The sequence below is a fragment of the Dendrobates tinctorius genome, unplaced genomic scaffold (genome assembly GCF_039654945.1).
Source record: "Dendrobates tinctorius isolate UK_male_01 unplaced genomic scaffold, ASM3965494v1 ptg000103l, whole genome shotgun sequence".
Classification (NCBI taxonomy): domain Eukaryota; kingdom Metazoa; phylum Chordata; class Amphibia; order Anura; family Dendrobatidae; genus Dendrobates; species Dendrobates tinctorius.
The window spans coordinates 44,815,907-44,837,214 of record NW_027361771.1 but is presented as its reverse complement, the minus strand read 5'-3'; the positions used below and the strand labels follow the sequence as shown (position 1 = coordinate 44,837,214).

At 46.5% G+C, this 21,308-nt stretch overlaps 1 protein-coding gene across 1 annotated transcript; it reads right to left on the bottom strand.

The window, feature by feature from the left end:
* Nucleotides 1-657: 657 nt before the first annotated feature.
* Nucleotides 658-9,421, bottom strand: LOC141100119 (uncharacterized). Its single transcript, XM_073588365.1, has 5 exons — nt 9,278-9,421; nt 8,970-9,015; nt 8,843-8,882; nt 8,719-8,762; nt 658-3,517 (listed from the first exon to the last, which is right to left on the bottom strand). Exons 1-5 carry the CDS (start codon nt 9,404-9,406, stop codon nt 2,634-2,636), a joined length of 1,143 nt encoding a protein of 380 aa, XP_073444466.1. The 5' UTR covers nt 9,407-9,421; the 3' UTR covers nt 658-2,633.
* Between the last annotated feature and the right edge of the window lie 11,887 nt (nt 9,422-21,308).

The following is a 21,308-nucleotide window of genomic DNA, read 5'->3' as shown; positions in this document are numbered from 1 at the left end:
AAAATATGTGATATCACCACATCCTTAATCGTCTGATATATGAAATCTAAATTTATTAGACCCATCCTTTAAACATTGTGTGAATATCATGGTAAGATGAAGTAAAATTGATCAAAACCTCATTGAGAATACCTCAGCAATGGAGTGACGCAGCGCTAATAGGAGAAGAATCAGGGGAGCACAAAGATTTGATGGGTTCTTTCTAATGTTATATTTTATGCACATGGGAATAAAGCCCGTTACACACTGCGATATCGCTGTAAAGTCACCGATTTTGTGACGCAGCAGCGATATTGCTAGCGATATCGCTGCATGTGATGCTTACCTCCGACCGGCTCCCCCGCTGGTTATCGCTGATCACGCGAGAAGCTGCTGGACCATTCCTCGTCGTCAGCTTCCTGCGGCGCTTCCTGCTGTGACGACGAGCGACGCGTGGAGCCGGGCGGGAGGACGCAGGATCGCCGCGTCTGTCAGGTAAGTAGCGATCCCCGTCCCCAGCGATGTCGCTAGTGAGATCTGCCTATGTGGCAGCTCACTAGCGACCACCTAGCGATTCACCAGCGATCCTGACCGCGTCATATCGCTGGTCGCGATCGCTGGTGAGTCGCTAGGTGTAACGGTACCCTAACAATTTTTACTAGTGGAAAAGATGAACAATTCATTTTTTTTTGCTTTATTGTTTAGTTATTTCTTCTTAAAGAACCCTTAACTCCAGGGTATTGTACATGTGAAAAGGGTTACATACATATTACATATAAAACTTAAATGACAGACTGGTCCAGAGGAGCAGGTAACCCTGCCCTCACGGGTTTACCAATTATGGTTCCTTTCATCATCTGATCGCTTATGCTCTATACTGAAACATTACAGTACCGCTGTATATAGTAACAATCTTTGTTTCCTATGAAGCCCGGCCACAGGATCATCATCATGGCAGGTGTGGTAACCCCAGCAAGGACTTATCTGCCATGGCAACCCACACACACATTTCGGGAGCCTGAAGGGTGCATGGAACAGCCCGCCCGGTCCCAGGTTTTGCTTTAAATACTGGTGTCAGAGATCCACTCACAGCTGTTGGGCAGATGTTGGCTGTATAACACAGCCGTCATCTGCCGGTAATGATGTATGTTAAGTTTCTGAGGTCATGTAGATGAACGTGACATCATCAATGCAGTCAGGCTAAAGAACCGCCAGAGTAGCAGAGAATTTAACAGGCGAGTTTTTTTCTTTTCTATGCCCCCGGGGTTTATGAGTAAAGTAATAGGTAAGACAAGACCAGAGGAGCTGTCTTCAAATAGGACTAAACATAGTTACCCAATTGGCACACTGCATATAAACAGGTTTTTGTTAATATCTTTAAAGATTTTTTTTTGATGGGGTGGAGGGGGGTAGATGTAGTGGGCATTTATTAATTTTAAAAAATGATGTCTTGGTGATGGGTTCATATATTAACCCCTTCATGATGGATCCCTTTTTCGTTTTTGCGTTTGTTTTTCGCTCCCCTTCTTCCCAGAGCCATAAACTTTTTACATTTTCCGTCAGGTTCTTTTTTATTTCAGTGGTGAAAAAAAAATCCAAAGTTTGTTAAAAAAAAAAAAGAAATTGCATCATTTTCTGATACCCGTACCGTCTCTATTTTTTGGGATCTGGGGCTGGGTGAGGGCTTATTTTTTGCGTGCCGAGCTGACATTTTTAATGATATCATTTTGATGACGTTATGATCTTTTGATCGCCCGTTATTGCATTTTAATGCAATACTACGGCGACCAAAAAAAACTTAATTCTGGCATTTTGACTTTTTTTTTTCTCACTACGCCCTTTTTTTAGCGATCAGGTTAATCTTTTTTTATTGATAGATTGGGTGATTCTGACGGGGGTCACAATGGGCGGATTTCCGGCCCGATGGGCTGAAGTGCGTGTTAAATGCTGCTGTCAGTGTTTGATGGCTGCATTTAACGGGTTAATAGCCGCAGGTGGATCACGATTCCACCCGCAGCTGTTCCGGGCACCTGTCAGCTGTTCAAAACAGCTGACATGTGCCGGGAAAGATGTGGGCTCACTGCCGGAGCCCACATCAAAGATAGAGAAGCGACATGCGCAGTACTAGTATGGAGCAGGTCACAAAAGGGTTAATGAAAGAAAAAAGCCAATTTCAACAGCTTCTGATTTAGAATTCAGATATCCAGACTGCCCCACCACTCAATGAGACAATCTTCATAAGGGCTGTTACACTGAAACACAATTTGCCCAGTATACATACGCCATCACCACCACCCATACCTACATCATAGGTAATGTCTTCAGCTTCTTAATGAGAACTACGAGGATACGCATCTTGGGAGAATTTGGTTCTTTCCGCTGACTTATCTTCCATGACTGAACATCTGGAGATTGTGCCAATATTAAAGGAGAGGCTGGGGGTTCATTAGCGTTTCTAGGCTTGCCAGCTTATCCCAAAAGTTCATGAAGAAACAAATCATTAGTATTATGACTGCTAGTCTTTGAGCCAGCAGGTTCCTCTGCTATATCACATGTATTTTGCATAACCCGATTCTCCTGACTCATCTGAAAATGGGTGGAAATACTTACACGTGTGATTACCAGTTCTAGCTCTTACATTTAACCCAACCAGATTAAGCATCCTGATCCTTTAACATTCTTTCACTAGTGATAAAAACCGGTGGTAATTTTGGGTGGGTCTTCTCATGCCGTAGAAGTTTTGGATATTGGGTAAAATCTTTGCCACAAACGGAACAGAGAAACAGTTCTTCCACAGGATGAATTTTCCTATGGGCTACTAGCTCTGCCTCAACCTTAAAGCATTTGCCACAGTCACTGCAGATGTATTTTCTCTCGCGATAGTGCACCAGCTGGTGGTTGATAAGGTCGTCAGTTTTAGCAAAATTTTTCCCGCACTCTGAGCAGGAGTTGAGCTTTTTTCTAGAGTGAACCTTCCCATGGGCGACCAGGCTTGACCTGGCATTAAAGCATCTCCCGCACTCACGGCAGCAGTATGGCTTCTCCCCGGTGTGTGTCCTCCGATGTATCACAAGAGCAGTGTTCTGACGATAATACTTTCCACACTCTGTGCAAGGAAATAGCTTAATGTTTACCAGGTGCATTGGTTCATGGCAGCCATATGCTTCACTAGTGGCAAACATTTTTGTGCACTTGGAGCAGTACGTGGGGCTAGGGACAGAAGGAGGACCGGTGTCTGGCTGTCCCAACCTTCTGCCTATGGAGTGTTTATGTTCCATCATATAACTGCTGCTTTTATTTATGCCTGCCATATACTGCATCTGGAGGTGTTCTCTTGGGGGCTGAAAGGTCTGGCTAAGGAAGGATCCATCTTCATTTGGGGTAGGCTCCATGTTACTGAGGGTCTCTGTGTAATTATAACTGAGTTCAGTATGTTCATCTAGCTCATTTGTATTGCTAAGATGCACTGGGCCTGTGGACACAGTGTGATTTGCGATATTTCCTTGGTCACACCAGATGGCTTCTCCTTTATCCTTACCTATAGAAGAAAACATCCAGATTACTCATGAAAAGTGATAATACATCTTCCTACAACATGTCTTTCTTACAGAAATGTCCTACATTCTCCATTCTTGAAAGGTTCGAAATGAAACATTTCGGTCTAGGTCAGATAAAGGGATCAAAAAATGAATCTCCTAAATGGAGTCTTCTGGATAAGTTCTCCCACATGGTGGGTTCGTGATAAAACTATTCTGTACTGCCCATTCTTTTCGAAGATTAAGTCTAAGGCTGTGTGCACACGCTGCGGATTCCGCTGCGTTTCCGCAGCGGTTTTGGCCGCTGCGGACACGCAGCAGTTTTAGCTGCGGTGTACAGTACCATTCATTTGAATGGAAAAAAAAAAACGCTGTGCCGACGCTGCGGAAAAAACCGCGCGGATTTGCTGCGGTTTTGAATCCGCAGAAAGAATTGCATGTCAATTCTTTCTGCGGAAACCGCTGCGGGTTCCTATCTCCACCATTGTGGAGATAGTGAATCCGCAGGACCAAACCGCAGGCAAAACCGCAGATAATCCGCAGGTCTTTGGACCTGCGGATTATCTGCGGTTTTTGCAAAATCCGTGCGGATTAATCCGCAGCGGATTCCGCAGCGTGTGCACACAGCCTAATGCAGACTGTCCTTGGTAAGTTTATGACATTTATGATCCATTCTTGATAATGGAAAGTCAATGTCCTACATAAATTGTCCTACATGAATCATGTAATGTCCTTCATGAATTGTCTAAAAATGTGTTATACAGTGACTATTTTTGAGAAGGTGAATTGGGCCACTAGCATCAAAATGGGAAGAGATCAGGACTACTTTGAAGGGGGGGGTGAGTAGGTGAAGGTAGGTACACCCCTAAAGTGTTGCCCAATTACTTAATGTTAAAAAAAGGGAAAATGAATTTCCTGTAGTGATGTCCAATGAGCATCTCCCTCCTCTGACCGATGAAAGCGGTCATCAAACAATTAGCGCTTTGAGTCCGAGTGAGGAGAGAAACACTCATCAGGACAGGATAGCAGTGGGAGAGGCGGACATAACTCACTGCTAGGGATGAGTGGACCCGTGGAATTTCAGGTTCAGTTCTGGTACCCGGCTTGAACTTTGGTCCAAACTTTATGTACCAGAACTGTACCCGAACTTGAACCACACCGAAAACAAATGGAGACCCGAACTTTGGACCTGGAAAATTCTCTCTCTCCGCTCCCAGACTTCCCCAGGAACGCCGAACATTAAAACGGACTTCCGGGAAAAGTCCGTGTTTGGAGTTTAGCACAGGACACTAAGTGTTCGGTACAAACCTTGATCTTTTAAGTTTGGGTTTTGCTCATCTCTACTCATTGCTGCTCCATAAAGGACCCTATGCACACGTTTCCTCCTAAAAAGTTGCTCTTCTCTTTGGTCCTCCTCATACAGCCCTCAACACAGCTCTACTACATTCGGCAAGTCTTGTTTGCTATATCTGACATTTTCAATGAGAAGTTGACAAGCTCTGCTACATTTGAATAACACAGCTAGAGGGTCCTGTTATCTTCCTGTTATTCTCGTGTACAGCACCATGGAATCAGTGGTGCTATATAAATAAATAATAATCTTAAGGAAAGATCAACATTACTACTTGCAAGACGCCAAGCTGTTTTCTTTCCCCTATTTTACAAACACAGCTCTACTATATCAGGCACGGTTTGCCTGCACTATGTGACAACATGAGCTCTGCTCCATCTTTAGCACATTGCATCCATTGTCTGATGCTATAACTTCAAGTATACATGGTACATACACCCCCCAATCTCATCAATGATGCCTGGGTTAGGAGAGGAGTAAGCATGCCTGATAGAAATTGGGCCTCCTCCCCAGAAAACACAATAAGGCTTTTTTTTTTGTAAGAATCAAAGCATATTTTGTATTTTAATGATGCTGCTCGTCCTGGTCAAGAAGATAGTCTGTGTCTGGCTTGCTTTGCAAACTATACAGATTGCACTGACAGTCTTCTGTGCATGCATCACCCCGCAGAATGATGCCACCTCACTGGATCTTGGTCAGTGAAAGATGCGTGACTGTCACTAACTGGAGACAAGCAGGGATTAGGGAACAGAGGCAGCAGAGCTGTAAAACGCAAATCCAAATTTCTAAAATAAAAAGGATGGATGTAATCAGCATTACAGCGCTCTTACATAGATGCCATTAGTTTGGGGTATAAAAGCATGGGGACTGTAAGACTGTAAAACAGTAAGAAGGCTGCAGCTTTAACCCCTTTCCTACATTGGATGTACTATTCCGTCCATGTGACCTGGGACCTATGTCCCAAGGACGGAATAGTACGTCCAATTATCACAGCTGACACCCGGCACTGTGTGTCAGGGTGGTCACGGACCGCCCCCGGCACATTAACCCATGGCACACTGCGATGAAACATGATCGCAGTGTTCCAGGGGCACAGGGAAGAATCGCGCAGGGAGGGGGCTCCCTGCGTGCTTCCCTGAGACCCCCGTAGCGACACGATATGCTGCGTCGCTCCGAGGGTCCTCGCCCTGCAAGCCCCCGGATCTAATATGGCCGCGGGGGCCTTCAGGGTCCTGCAGGGAGGCGGCAGGCACGAGGAAGCCTGCAGCAGCGCCTGCCAGATCGCTGATATGACAGAGTGCTGTCCAAACTGCCAGATTAGCGATCTGACACAAGACAGCGATGTCCCGCCCTGGGACAATATAATAAAGTAAAAAATAAAAAATTCCTAAATAAATTGAAAAAAAAAAAAATATTCCCTAATAGATTCTTTTTTTTTTCTGAAAAAAATAAAAGTACACATTTAGTATCTCCGCGTCCGTAACAACTCACCCTATAAAACTGTCCTACTAGTTAACCCCTTTCAAAAAAAAAGCAAAAAACAATGCTTTGTCATCATATCACCGAACAAAAAGACGGATATAAATAACCATGGTACCGCTGAAAACGTCATCTTGTCCCGCAAAAAGCGAGCTGCCACAGCATCAACAGCGAAAAAATAAAGTCATAGCTCGCAGAATAAAGCGATGCAAAAATAATTATTTTTTATATAAAATTGGTTTTATTGTATAAAAGCGCCAAAACATAAAAAAATGACAAGTGAGGTATCGCTGTAACCGTACTGACCCAAAGAATAAAACCACGATATCAATTTTACCACACGCAGAGCGGTGTAAACACACCCCCCAAAAGAAATTCATGAAATGCTGGTTTTTGTTCATTCTGCGTCCCAAAAATCGGAATAAAAAGCGATCAAAAAATGTCACGTGCCTGAAAATAGTACCAATAAAAACGTCAACTCGACCCGCAAACAATAAGACCTTACATGACTCGGTGGGTCAAAATATTGAAAAATTATAGCTCTTAAAATGTGGTGATGCAAAAACTATTTTTACAATAAAAAGCGTCTTTTAGCGTGTGACAGCTGCCAAACATAAAAATCGCCATAAATAGTAAATCAAACCCCCCCGTTATCACCCCCTTAGTTAGGGAAAAATAATAAAATAAAAAAAATGAATTTATTTCCATTTTCCCATTAGGGTTAGGGGTGTGTTGGGGGCTTTTCACCGTTTAGGCACATCAGGGGCTCTCCAAATGCAACATGGCGTCCGATCTCAATTGCAGCCAAAATAGTCAAATGGCGCTGCTACCCTTCCGAGCTCTGCCCTGCGCTCATATAGTGGTTTACCCCCACATATGGGGTATCAGCGTACTCAGGACAAATTGCACAATAACTTTTGGGGTCCTGGTACCCTTGGGAAAATAAACATTGGGGGTGAAAAGATCATTTTTGTGGAAAAAATATGTTTTTTTAATTGTAAGGCTGTACATTATAAACTTCTGTGAAGCCCTTGAGGGTTCAAAGTTCTCACCACACACCTAGATAAGTTCCTTGGGGGGGGTCCAGTTTCCAAAATGGGGTCACTTGTGGGGAGTTTACACTGTTTAGGCACATCAGGGGCTCTCCAAACATGTCATGGCGCCTGATCTCAATTCCAGCCAATTTTGCGTTGAAAAAGTCAAACTGCGCTCCTTCCCTTCCGAGCTCTGTCATGCGCAGAAACAGTGGTTCCCCCCCACCTATCAGGTATCAGCGTACTCAGGACAAATTGCACAATAACTTTTCCAGTCCAATTTCTCTGGTTTCCCTTGGTAAAATAAAAAAAAAATTGGACCTGAAGTAATTTTTTTTTGTGAAAAAAAGTGTTCATTTTTTTAAACATTCAAAAAATTCCTGTGAAGCACCCTGAAGGGTTAATAAACTTCTTGAATGTGGTTTTGAGCAACTTGAGGGGTGCAGTTTTTAGAATGGTGTCACTTTTGGGTATTTTCTATCATATAGACCCCTCAAAGTGACTTCAAATGTGATGTGGTCCCTAAAAATAAAATGGTGATGTAAAAATGAGAAATCGCTGGTTACCTTTTAACCCTTATAACTTCCTAACAAGAAAAAATTTTGGTTCCAAAATTGTGCTGATGTAAAGTAAACAAGTAAAACTAAGTTTTTTGTGTGCCGTATCTCTGTGAATTAAGGGCATAAAAATTCGAAGTTGGAAAATTGCAAAATTTTCGACAAATTTCCGTTTTTTCCCACAAATAAACGCAAGTTATATGAATGAAATTTTACCACTAACATGAAGTACAATACCTCACGAGAAACCAATGTCAGAATCACCGGGATCCATGGAAGCGTTGCAGAGTTACTACCTCATAAAGTGGTCAGAATTGTAAAAATTGGCCCAGGCATTAACATGCAAACCACCCATGGGAGTAAAGGGGTTAAAGTGGCATTCTCAAGTTTGCAAAGTAACCCTGATCACTAAGGGTCTGACCGCATGGACCCCCACTGATCTTGAGAATCGGGACTATGAATGGAACGACAGTCGATAATAAGCACCATTCATTCTTATAGCAGTCCCATTAAGAACGAATGAAGTAGCGGGGGGAACCTGATCGAGCACCATTCCATTCACACATGGGACTAGTGGGGTTGGGAAGTTATCCCCCCCATCATGTGAATAGAGGATAACTTCCAGACATAAGAAGACCCTTTTTACTTATTAATTCATTTGTATGGAGGGGGGGGGGGCAATTTGCCTACTCTGAACAGGGCAATAAGAGTCGCTTTCTCAGCCCTGGTAGAAACTGTGATTGTGTATAGGGCTAATGTGAAGTTGCCCGTCGATGTCTCACCTAGTGCTCGGCTCCATTCCTGACTTATCCCAGCGTATTCCTTCCTGTTCAGACAAAGAGAAACATGATTGAGTGATACAAGGACATCACAGTGGCAGAGCTCCGGCCCACCAGGACATATTACCTGCCCTCCTGCTCCAGAGCTGGCCCCCTCTGCATAGAGCCTACAGGAAAATAACACAAACATTGGGGTTAATAGAGGGACCGATCTAGGGGGCTGCATGCTGCTGGGTGGGTACACGCACTCCTACCTGATAGCCGGGAGGTCTCCATGATTGGTGTCCAACACTCTTCTACCTTGATGACAATAATGAAAGCTGTCAGTGAATAAGAGGCCTCCAATAAAGCTCCCTATCACTGCCTGGCCGTGCTTCAGGTGGGTTCTGTGGTATTAGTAAGCCCCCACACCTTCATTTATTGCCCCTACAACCCCTTCTGACCAAAGCGTAAATAGTGCATAATAGCATTAATGGATCCTACACACAAATTTCTCCTCTGTCAGTGCCGGCCGTCCCTCCCCCAGCAGATAAATATGCATGGCTCCTTCCGACACACTTACCGTGCAGCACCTTTCTTCTCTGACGCTGTGTAGAGACAGAGCCGCCGCCGCCGCCGGAGCTGCAACTTCCGGTTGCAAAGGCCACGCCCAGTTTCCCCCCTCTCTTCCTGTGAATGCGTTCCACGGCATTGCTTGATTTCCTGACTTTTGCGTTCCACGCTCATTCTTGGCTCTGTGATCATGAAAACTCCTTCCCTGGAAGCAGGGAACCGTGATCATAGTGTCCTACCGATAATGGTTCCCATATGTGATGTGTACCAATATGCCGCGGCGCAGTACCGTGGAACTGACGTCACTAGCGATTACAGGAGTATAGACAATGCATAAGCCGTAAATGTGAGATTGATGCTGGTCAGTAGTTTATGGCTGTCATGGAGACAGTGGATCACGCTGCGGCGTAACCTCTTTGCGCCATGGCTATTTTCCATTTTTCGTATTTTTCCTCCCGTTCTCATGTATTTTCAGTCACTAGCTGTAAAATGACTTGTATTTTGAGGGAGGAGTTGTACTTTTGAACAAAGCCATTGATTTTACCATATAGTGTGCTGGAAAACAGGAAAAAAGTAGAAATGCGAAAGAAGCGCAGTTCCATAATGTTTCGGTTTTTCTCTTTATTTACCATGTTCGGTAAATGCTAAAACTGACCTGCCATTATGATTCTCCAGGTCATTACGAGTTCATAGACACCAAACATGCAGTTTATGTTTTATTTCAGAGGTTACAAAAAAAAATCCAGAATTTGTATGAAAAAAAGTTTTAGGCATGTCAGACATTTTCAGAGATCCACAGCGTCTCCGTTTTTCATGTTCTGGGGCTGGGTGAGGGCTTATTTTGGTCCGTGAGTGGATGTTTTTATTGATACCATTTTAGTACAGATACGATGTGTTTGATCGCCTGTTATTGCATGTTATTACAATGTGCAGCCACCAAAAAAACCTAATTCGGTCGTTTCGATTTCTTTTCTCATTACGTCGTTTACTAATCTGATTAATATACCATACTTTATATTTTGATAGATCTGAGATTTCTGAACGTGGCCATACCAAATATGTGTATTTAAAAAAAAAATAGTTTTATTTTCATTGGGGCGAAAGGGGGGTGATTTGAACTTTTGTGTTTTTATTTTTTTCATATTTTTATACTTATTTTTTCACTTTTTGCTTTCTTTAAGGCTGAGTTCACAAGTAGCAGTTTTTTTGCGTTTTTGCGGCATTTTTAAACGCGATTTGGCAGCGAAAACGCATAGGCAGCCTCAATAGTAAAAAGTTGGTCACACTCGTCCAAACACTATGTTTGACGAGTGTGACCAACCTGTCAATCAGTTTTCCAAGCGATGCTTCAGATCGCTTGAAAACACTAGTATTCTTCAAGCTAATTATGCTTGCAAATCGCTAGTTTTTCTGCAGTAAATACGCGGGAATTTAAAATGCGGATTTCCGTTTGAATTCCACACGTCTGCACATTGCCTAATGGTCCTTTTAGGAGACTTGAAGCAGCAATCGTTCGATTGCTATGTATAAGACTTGTATCGGAGTGAGGTGGAAAGAATATGTGACTGGTGTAAAGCCAATTATCTTGTACTCAACACTAAAAAAACTGCTGAGATGGTTGTGGATTTTAGGAAAGATCAACATGAGATACTTCCAATCTACATCCATGACGAAGTGGTTCTTAGGGTCACAGAGACCAAATTCCTTGGTGTTATCATCTCTCATGATCTTAAATGGGGGAAAAACGTGGATGCTGTTATAAGAAAAGCACAACAGAGGATGTTCTTCCTGCGTCAGCTGAAAAGATATGGTTTGTCTAAGAATCTGCTGATCTTATTCTTTAATGCTGTCATCAGATCTGTGATTTGTTCCTCTCTGATAGTCTGGTATGGGGGAGCCACTGCGCATGACAAACTCCGCTTACAAAGGACTTTCAGAACAGCAGAGAGAATTATAGATTCCCCCCTGCCTAAAATCCAGGATCTTTATGATAAGAGTATTCGATCCCACGCATTGAAAATTTCATCCGATCCCTCTCACCCGGGACACTCCTCATTCCAACTACTCCCTTCAGGACGTCGCTTCAGAGTCCCCAAATGCAGCACCAACCGCCATATGAACAGCTTCTATCCACTCTCTGTTCAACAATTAAATCGTCATGTGTAGACTATATACTGTATCTGTCTTGTTAGATGTTACTTGTTGTATCTGTTGTTATATATTATGTTGCCTCTTTGCCACAAAGAATTCCTTGTATATATGTAATATGTACTTGGCGATAATAAATTTGATTTGATTGATTTGATTTAATTTGATTTGATTGTATAGCAAAAATCACAATCTCCTATGAATGCCGTTGTCCGATATTGACAGCGGTATATAACTGGTTAACAGATGCAGGTGTATCTCAGATCTACCTGCAGCTGTTAAAGGCACATGACAGCTGATTAAATCAGCTATCATATCGGTGGAAATATGCATGCTCAGCGCCGGAGCCCACATCAAAGTCGGGAATACGACATATGCTGTAAATATACATCATATGTAGTAAAGGGGTTAAAAAATAGCTGTTATTTACATTTATATTTCCTAAATCAGTTGTTCAAGTGGAAAGTATAAACTTTGCAATGTATCTTATCAGAAAAATCCGATTCCCTTTTGTCCTGGATTGATCTTTCTCTCTGTAAGCTGTATTAACTGAATATTGATTTTCACAGGCCAGGTGTGATATGGTATGTGGGGTATTATCCTGTCTATGTTCGTTTTGTTGCTGATTTTAGGAGTGTTGTCTTGTGGCTCTGTATTGTTCTGTGTATTCCCCAGTCTTGTCCGGAGTCTTAATTACTTTACAAAAGATCCAATAACTGAATTAAAGGGGATCTGTCACCCTTTTTATCCCCTATTAGCTGCCGGCATAGACATCGGGGGCTTATCTACAGCATTCTGTAATGCTGTAGATAAGCCCCCGATGTAACCTGAAAGAGAAGAAAAACACGTTATATTATACTCACCGGGGTGGGCGGTCCGGTCCGATGGGTGTTGCGGTCCGGTCTGGCGCCTCCCTTCTTCATGCGATGACATCCTCTTCTCCCGTCCTGAAATGGCTCCGGCGCAGGCGCATTGCTCTGTTGCTTGTAGATAAGCCCCCGATGTCTATGCCAGCAGCTGTAAAGTCAGTTACCATCTGCAGCCTGAATGTGTCCATGAAGAACACCTATTGACTTTTTCTGACTGTTCATTCATGACTCCTCTGCTCTCCAAATGCCGCAAATTACCCCATATGGTGCCTTGATCTCTGAGGCACTTTTCCCATGTCTAGGGGGCCTGAAAACCTTTGAACATGTCTGCCTACCCCTGGATATAAGGAGGGGGCCTGAGGACAGAGAGACCAGTAAAATAGCTCCTTTGTGGAATGCTGATGATCAGGCCAGAAACCCGTAGAGACTTGGAGAAAGGCCGGGGTCACACTTGCGAGAAACTCGTAACAGTCTCACACTTCAATACCCGGCACTGCCGCCGGCACTTGGATCGGATTGTGCGGCTGCATGTATTTCTATGCAGCTGAACACTCCGGTCCGAGTGCCGGCAGCAGTGCCGGGTATTGACGTGCGAGAGTCGTGTGAGTTTCTCGCAAGTGTAACCCCGGCCAAACCCTGATTACCCTGGAAACTACTGCTGGAGGATTGTGACTCTCATCCCCCTGGGAATTTATCCTGTTACTAGACTGGGTCAGTGCTCATGGACTATTTTATCCTCTGTGTGGTGGATTGTTGTACGGACTTTTTGGTTTCCATGTAATAAAGGTTCTTGAGTCCCTCGCTCCGTTGATTATGTGATTCTAGAGTAGGAACTGGTGACACCGGGGGTCACATGAGCATATAAAAAATCAGAGTCTCATCTAGGAAAGTGGAACAATTTTTTCCACACTTGTCAGCCATGTGCTGTCTGTTTTATTACAGCAGTTATTAATCATTACAGTTTCCTATGCTATAGAATTGCAATATATCTGTAAAAAAGCTGATGTTACACTCTGGCTCCATGTGGTTGTAAGAAGATAAGCCGAGACAGAGTCAGCGGTTTCCGGTGCCCTTTAAGGCTGGAACTATCGGGACTGTCACCACTGTTGCCGGGGGAGGTTTTTCTTTGGGGGGGATGGAAGGACCTCCATGCTGGACAGCAGGGGGCGCGGGGAATATAAAGAGGACTGAGCGTGGGAACAGGTCAGACTCGACGAGAAAACGACAGGAGAAGGTTGACTCCCTATCCGTTGCTCCGGCTGACAACTCCACGCTATTCATCCTTCAGCATACTGACTCTAAGATTGACTGTGACGCTACAGAGTTACCGTCTGACCCTGCTTTCCTGGACAGCTCTGTCCTGCCTGCAGTTGCAGATAATCTTACCCGCTCCGTTACTAGAGATTACTCTGGAAGACCGCCCGTTGATGTGGTCTGTGAGCGTGCCCACGGTTCTTGTCCGACGCCATTCCTGAGGAGTCTATACAAATAACAGTTTCCACGTTCCAGCGCACTCAAGCCAAGCCAAACCGGATACATCAGCACCATCGGGATACAGTGCTTCTCGTTCCTCCGTAATAGAGCCAGAGACTTTGTTCACGATTTGAAGTGCCGTCGGGAGATTTTCCAGCCTTTCCCCTGCAGGAGCTGCAAGCGATAAGTTACCTTGTTTTTTGTATATCTTTCTCTCATGCATTGTGTTTGTGCGTGATTCCCGTCATGGCTGTAACTAGTCTTGTCTCCCTGCGTGGAGTATTTCGTGTTCAATTGCCTGTTCAGTAAATCCTGTCAACCTCTTCTCTGTCTCCAGCTCTCCACTGCATCCAACGAACCTCTCTCTTTTACATTTTGGCGTAGTCGGCAGGATGCAGTCTGATAGCACGGAGGCGGTAGAACAGGCAGCTGGGCCCAGAACCAGTCTCTCTCTGGGGGCCATGCTGAGTAACTTGCCGAAATTTACGGGGTCTAATACCATGTTGTGGAGTTGGACGGAACGTATGAGGGGCATGATGAAAATGCACCCTATGACCCCCGCACTCGAGGCCGAGGTGGCTATTATGGCTTTGGATGGGGAGGCTCGAGACTCTGTGATGCTGCTTCCCCCCGAGACCGTTATACGTTTACTAAAGTGCTCCAAATCCTGGAGGAGACCCATGGGGACCCCACAGATGTAGGAGAACTTAGGACTCGCTTGTTTAGCCATATGCAGAAAGAGGGGGAGACGGTTACGCAATATATGAATGCTCTACAAGAATTACACACCGCCATTGTCAGAAAAGATGGAATGGGGATAGGGCCGACATGTTGTGTTGCTTGACCTGTTGGTCACTGGCCTGTGGGACTTCAATGACCAAGCACACCCTGAGAGAGCGGGTGCGGGAAGACCCTCGTATCACTTTTGCTGACATAGGGAAAGAGGCCCGCTCACGTGAACAGTAGCAGGAGGTGACAGTCCCGGTAGGGAAGGTCCAGAGTGGTGAAGCAGCAGTGCAGTTGGTAGCTGAACCCCAATGGGATGAAGAGATGAGAAAAGAACTGCATATTCAAGGTGAACTGGCTCAGGTGAAAGAGAAAGTTGAGTCCCGCCAGTGCATGGCCAGTAGCCAAGGCGAAGCAAATGTCCGTAACGAGGCCCGAAGGATCCTTTGGCAGAGGTCCTTAGATTGTTATAACTGCGGAAGAATAGGACATATGGCTAAGGAATGTCCACGACGGGCGAGCCCCCGGCCACGCTGCCTGTTAAACTAGAGGGCTCCGAGCCTGGGGGACGTCGCCCAGAGCTAGAATAGAAAGGAAGGAGTAGTGAAAGTCCCACGAATCTGGTGTCTGCACGCCCGCTGGTCTGGGCTGAGTTCGATCGCCGGGCCATGCGTTGCCTGGTGGATACCGCGTCTCAAGTGACCATGATGCCGGAAGCGTATTTCCGTCGGCACTTCCCAGAGACTCTCAGGCCTGAGTGGGGCCCGGTAGTAAAACTGATGGCGGCAAATCAACTGCCCATCCCGTTCGCAGGGGTGGTGTGGAATGCAGGTCTCCTTGTGTGGGAAGGATCTTGGACAGAGGGGTATCGTGCCGACCCAGGGGGAGGCTGGCCACGGTCATATCGTTACGCTGTGGATGAATAGCTTGAAAGAATTCAGAAAACTGCTGAGTGATGAGTCATCTCACTTGTCTTTAAACCAGTAGAGTCTGCACACCCCCCAGCGGCGGGTGGTCCAACAGTTAATCTGTACAGTTCGGGTGCAGGAAGTCTCCTGTCAAAGGGAAACGTTAGGAAAAGTAGTTGTGCAGGCCTCCACCCAACTCATCCTACCACCGGGACAGACCGTACTAACGTACGATGGACTACTTGCTAGAGATGGGGTGCACCTTACGAAGACTGGAAAACATGTATTTGGAAGTCGCCTTGCTACACTTGTAAGGAGAGCTTTAAACTAGAACAACATGGGAAGGGAAGCAAAAGACCATAAAAAGCCATACACCTGACAAATGCTATTGAGAACTCTGCTATTAGAAGTGGAAAGGAAGAACAAAGACAAAAGAATCTAATTAATAAAAATATTGGAGGAAGAGAAACCAATCACAAACTAAAATGTTTCTATGCTAATGCACAAAGCATGGGCAATAAACAAGGAGAATTGGAACTAGTAACACAGGAAAAGAAATATGATGTCATTGGAATCACTGAAACTTGGTGGGACAATACACATGATTGGAATACAAGACTAGAAGGATACAACTTATTTGCAAGAAACAGACTTGATAAACGAGGAGGAGGTGTCGCATTGTATGTTAGAAACGCGTATATCTGCACAGAGATTGAAGCTTCAGAGACTGGGAGTTCTGTGGAAACTGTTTGGGTAAGAATACAAGGACAGAACAATGGAAAGGACACCATTGTAGGCATTTACTACAGGCCACCTGTGCAAGCTGAAGATATGGATGAACTCTTTATGCATCAAATGGCCAAGTTCTCCAAAAAATATGACATAGTTGTCATGGGAGATTTCAACTATCCAGACATTTGCTGGGAATCTCTCTCAGGCAAAACTAACAGGTCAAGGAAATTCTTATCCTCTCTTGCTGACAACTTTATCTTCCAAAAGGTAGGGGAGAAAACAAGGGGAACTGCTACCTTGGATCTAATCCTTATAAACAGGGAGGAAATGGTTGAGGAGGTAAAAGTGGCTGGGACCCTAGAAGGTTGCGACCATGCTATTTTAGAATTTTGGATAACTAGAGGAGGAAGACCTGTGAAGACTCAGACGTCAAGGTTAGATTTCAGAAAGGCAGATTTTAAGGGATTCAGAAAGAGAATTGGAGGGATCCAATGGCTGGATATCCTTAAAGACAAAAATGTCCAGGATGGATGGGAAATCTTGAAAAATGAAATTCTCAAAGCACAATTGTTAAAAATTCCGAAAAGAGGGAAGAATAGAAAGCATTTAAGGAAGCCAGGATGGATGAACACAGAACTTAAGCACATGCTAAAAAGGAAGAAAAAAATGTTTGTAACAACCCTACTGGCATCACTGCATGGCCTCCCCTCCCCCGCACACCAACTTACTTTCTGCTTCAAGCCATGCTGTGAATTCTGTCTGTTGCCAGCTCTGTGCCTCTGCTCTCCATGTTTTCAGACTGTGTGTATAGGGGGGCGGCGCCTGAACTCTCTGGTTCTTATGCAGTCAGGGTGCACCTGTGTAATATGTCCCTGACCAATCGCCTAGAGCCCTTGACTATTTAGTTTAGCCACACCCACTGACCTTTGCCTGTGCAATGTCTATTCTCAGTTAGTATCTTGCTGCTGAGGAAGCCAGGCCCTGTTCTGTGTATCGTCTTCCCTGTAGGAATACTCTTTGTCTCGCTTTGTACCTTGTCCGCCTGCCAGGAGGCAGAATATCCTGGCCCTTGAGTCTTGTTCCCAGTGCCTTGTCTGTTCTCTGTCCGCCTGCCAGGAGGCAGAATATCCTGGTCCTTGTGTCTTTGTCCCTGTCTCTCTGTCTGAACTCAGTCTTACCTTTGTCTATCAATCTCCCTTTCTCCTTGTCCGCGGCTCCCTTCCTTGCCATGTCTTTCCTTGTGTCCTCCCTGTCTGTGCGTCTGCACTCTCGCAGCTTTATCTGTGCGTCTGCACTCTCGCAGCTTTATCTGTGCGTCTGCACTCTCGCACCTTTATCTGTGCGTCTGCACTCTAGCCGCTCTGTCTGCACGGCTCCTGCTGCCGCTGCAGAACCTCTTGCTGCAACTTCTCTCCACAGACCTTGTGGTTCAGCTTTACTCCATTCCTGCTGCCACTGCAGAACGTCTTGCTGCAGCTTCTCTCCACAGACCTTGTGGTTCAGCTTTGCTCCATTCCTGCTGCTGCAGAACCCCTTGCTGCAGCTTCTCTCCACAGACCTTGTGGTTCTGCTTTGCTCCAGTTCTGCTGCCGCTGCAGAACCTCTTGCTGCAGCTTCTCTCCACAGACCTTGTGGTTCTGCTTTGCTCCATTCCTGCTGCCGCTGCGGAACCTCTTGATGTAGCTTCTCTCCACAGACCTTGTGGTTCTGCTTTGCTCCACTCCTGCTGCCGCTGCAGAACCTCTTTCTGCAGCTTCTCTCTCCACTTCTGCCTTCACCTGCACCTCCTGTGTGAACAGGTCCAAACCTGTTCCTTCTTATTTCACTCTTGCCTGCCTGCATCCATACCTGCACCTCCTGTGTGAACAGGTCCAAACCTGTTCCTTCATATTCCACTCCTGCCTGCCTGCATCCATACCTGCACCTCCTGTGTGAACAGGTCCAAACCTGTTCCTTCTCAAGCCGTGCCCGCCAGTCTTGTGTCTCAAGCCGTGCCCGCCTGTCTTGTGTCTCAAGCCGTGCCCGCCTGTCCTGTGTCTCAAGCCGTGCCCGCCTGTCCTGTGTCTCAAGCCGTGTCCGCCTGTCCTGTGTCTCAAGCCGTGCCCGCCTGTCCTGTGTCTCAAGCCGTGCCCGCCTGTCCTGTGTCTCAAGCCGTGCCCGCCTGTCCTGTGTCTCAAGCCGTGCCCGCCTGTCCTGTGTCTCAAGCCGTGCCTGTTTGCCCAGTGTCTCCAAGCCACGCCTGCTTGCCCTGTATCTGTCGTACCTTCTTGCCCTGTGTCTCAGTCTGCCTGTCAGTCACACCTGTCCAAGTGACTTGTCTCCAAGTGGGATCAGCAGCCACAGCCAGACACCACCCTGGAGTGGCACCCGACAGCTATCTGCCGCACAAGCCTGACCTCACCATCAGAGGCTCCAGTGAAGACCAAGGTAGCTGTCGCAGTCACGCCCCTTCCAGGGTAGTCTGGTCTGTGGCACAGTGGGGCCACAACCCCCGGCTCGCGCCATTCAGCCAAGGTGCGAGCATGACAGTTTGCACAGGCCATGGTCCCCGCTGAGTCCCATGTCCCTCTGCTTGCAGAGCATGAGGGACTTTCTCTCTGCCAGTATGAGAGTCTGGAAGAATTTGTTCCGCCCTGTGTGGTTCCGATTGTTGAGACTTCTGAACCCATCATTGTCTCCAATGCCATCTACAACCAGCTCCTGGCTTATGAGAGGCTTGACCCTGAAGATCCTCCAAGATTCTATGGAGATCCTAAGGAGTGCCAAGGGTTCCTGGAGCAGTGCCTGCAGTACATTGAGTGGAATTCCGCCTGCTTCACCTCTGATTGGGTCAAAGTGGGATATATAATGTCCTACTTAGCAGGAGAAGCTTTGATGTGGATCTGTCCCCTCTGGGAAGCAGGGGATCCTATCATCACGACTTAGAGGCCTTCCTAGTGGCCTTCCGTAAAGCCTTTGAAGTACCCAGTCCAGCTACGTCTGCCAAGTCTTCCCTTTCCAGATCTGAGAGGCGCGCCAGACGGGCGAAACCAGTGAAGAAACCGCCTTGTCAGACCGCGACCGCCATCCGAAACCCTCTAGTTCCTCCACCTGTTAAAGCAGCGACTCGAGTTGAACCCAAGAAGACTGTTAAGAGTGGGCTGGCAAAGCAGCAGCCTGAAACCAGTCGTAAGATGGGCATACAGTATTGCTGCGGTTGTGTGGAACACCCGGACGGCTTCTGTCCGAGGGAGCGCAAGCTCCAAAACCTTGGGTCAGTGGGAGAGGCTGCCCTCGGTAAGAGTCCCTCCTCCTCACTAAGATCGGTGACTGTTCGTGTGCCTTGTGGGAGCTTCGGCCCTGCAGATGTGTTAAAGCTGCAAGCCAGACGGAGTCTGTGTAGGGTTCCTGTTCCACAGCTCCAGAATCCGGTGACGGTGTTTGGTGATGGTCGTGCCCTACTTATGAACAGTCGAAGGGACAACTACAGCTCCAAATCGGAGCATTATATTTGGAGAAGTTTATTTTACACTTACTGACCAGTTTGCCCATCGGTCCTTCTGAGCCGGATACTCTACTGCCCGTTCCGGTCCGAAGACCCAGTGTGGTGCCGCATTTGGAGCTACCTAGTCACCAAAGGTATCTAGTTCCAATGTTACAAGGTCAGGCTACAGTGTTACCTTCCCCGTCTGTTCTGCTGGCTATTGGGTCATGGTGTGCTGATGTCACTGAAGAAAAGGAAGCAGTGGCGCCCTCTCCACACACCTCCTGTGACCAGTTCCCAGAAGCATCCCTGTCGCTTGAAAATTTTTCCTCAGGCCATGGGCAGAAGATGGATCCTGTACGGATGCCTTCAGATTCCATGTGGCAGGTGGATGAAGAAGTTGGAGCAGAAGCTCTTGTACGTCTGCTTTTTACCAACCCAGAGGAACAGGTCCAGTTCTCTTCTGATAACGGGTGAAGGATGGTTCCAGTGTGGGTACCCTCAACTTCTAGTTGGCCGGCTAATGAAGATACTAAGGAGGAGGTCCAATTTACTTGGGATATCAGGTTGAAGTTGGACTCAGGGAAGGTCTCTTCTGTTTCCAGCTGGCCGGCTGATGTAGGGGTCAAGTCTGAGGCTTCCAGGTCCCTGCTTTCTGCTACCCAGGAGGAAGAAATCAAAGTCCTTATACCCTCTGTGTTGGAAGATGACTCCATCAGGCACCAAGAAGCTTGGCACTCTGGGATTCCTGATGGCACACTTATTCCACCCTACCAGAAGGATGTCGTGTCAACCTGGACTGTGTGTGGTCCCATACTCCTTTTTCTGGTCATTCTGGCAGGCTTGAGGAAGAGGGGCCGTAAAGGGGGGGGTACTGTAACAACCCTGCTGGCATCACTGCATGGCCTCCCCTCCCCCGCACACCAACTTACTTTCTGCTTCAAGCCATGCTGTGAATTCTGTCTGTTAGCAGCTCTGTGCCTCTGCTCTCCATGTTTCCAGACTGTGTGTATAGGGGGGCGGCGCCTGAACTCTCTGGTTCTTATGCAGTCAGGGTGCACCTGTGTAATATGTCCCTGACCAATCGCCTAGAGCCCTTGACTATTTAGTTTCGCCACACCCACTGACCTTTGCCTGTGCAATGTCTATTCTCAGTTAGTATCTTGCTGCTGAGGAAGCCAGGCCCTGTTCTGTGTATCGTCTTCCCTGTAGGAATACTCTTTGTCTCGCTTTGTACCTTGTCCGCCTGCCAGGAGGCAGAATATCCTGGCCCTTGAGTCTTGTTCCCAGTGCCTTGTCTGTTCTCTGTCCGCCTGCCAGGAGGCAGAATATCCTGGTCCTTGTGTCTTTGTCCCTGTCTCTCTGTCTGAACTCAGTCTTACCTTTGTCAATCAGTCTCCCTTTCTCCTTGTCCGCGGCTCCCTTCCTTGCTGTGTCTTTCCTTGTGTCCTCCCTGTCTGTGCGTCTGCACTCTCGCAGCTTTATCTGTGCGTCTGCACTCTCGCAGCTTTATCTGTGCGTCTGCACTCTCGCAGCTTTATCTGTGTGTCTGCACTCTAGCCGCTCTGTCTGCACGGCTCCTGCTGCCGCTGCAGAACCTCTTGCTGCAGCTTCTCTCCACAGACCTTGTGGTTCAACTTTGCTCCATTCCTGCTGCCACTGCAGAACGTCTTGCTGCAGCTTCTCTCCACAGACCTTGTGGTTCAGCTTTGCTCCATTCCT

Coding starts and splice junctions, on each gene's coding strand:
- LOC141100119 (XM_073588365.1), bottom strand. CDS start 9,406: ATGCCGTGGAACGCATTCACAGGAAGAGAGGGGGGAAACTGGGCGTGG. Junction 9,016..9,277: donor GAGAAGAAAGGTGCTGCACG/GTAAGTGTGTCG, acceptor ATTGTCATCAAG/GTAGAAGAGTGTTGGACACC. Junction 8,883..8,969: donor GGAGACCTCCCGGCTATCAG/GTAGGAGTGCGT, acceptor ATTTTCCTGTAG/GCTCTATGCAGAGGGGGCCA.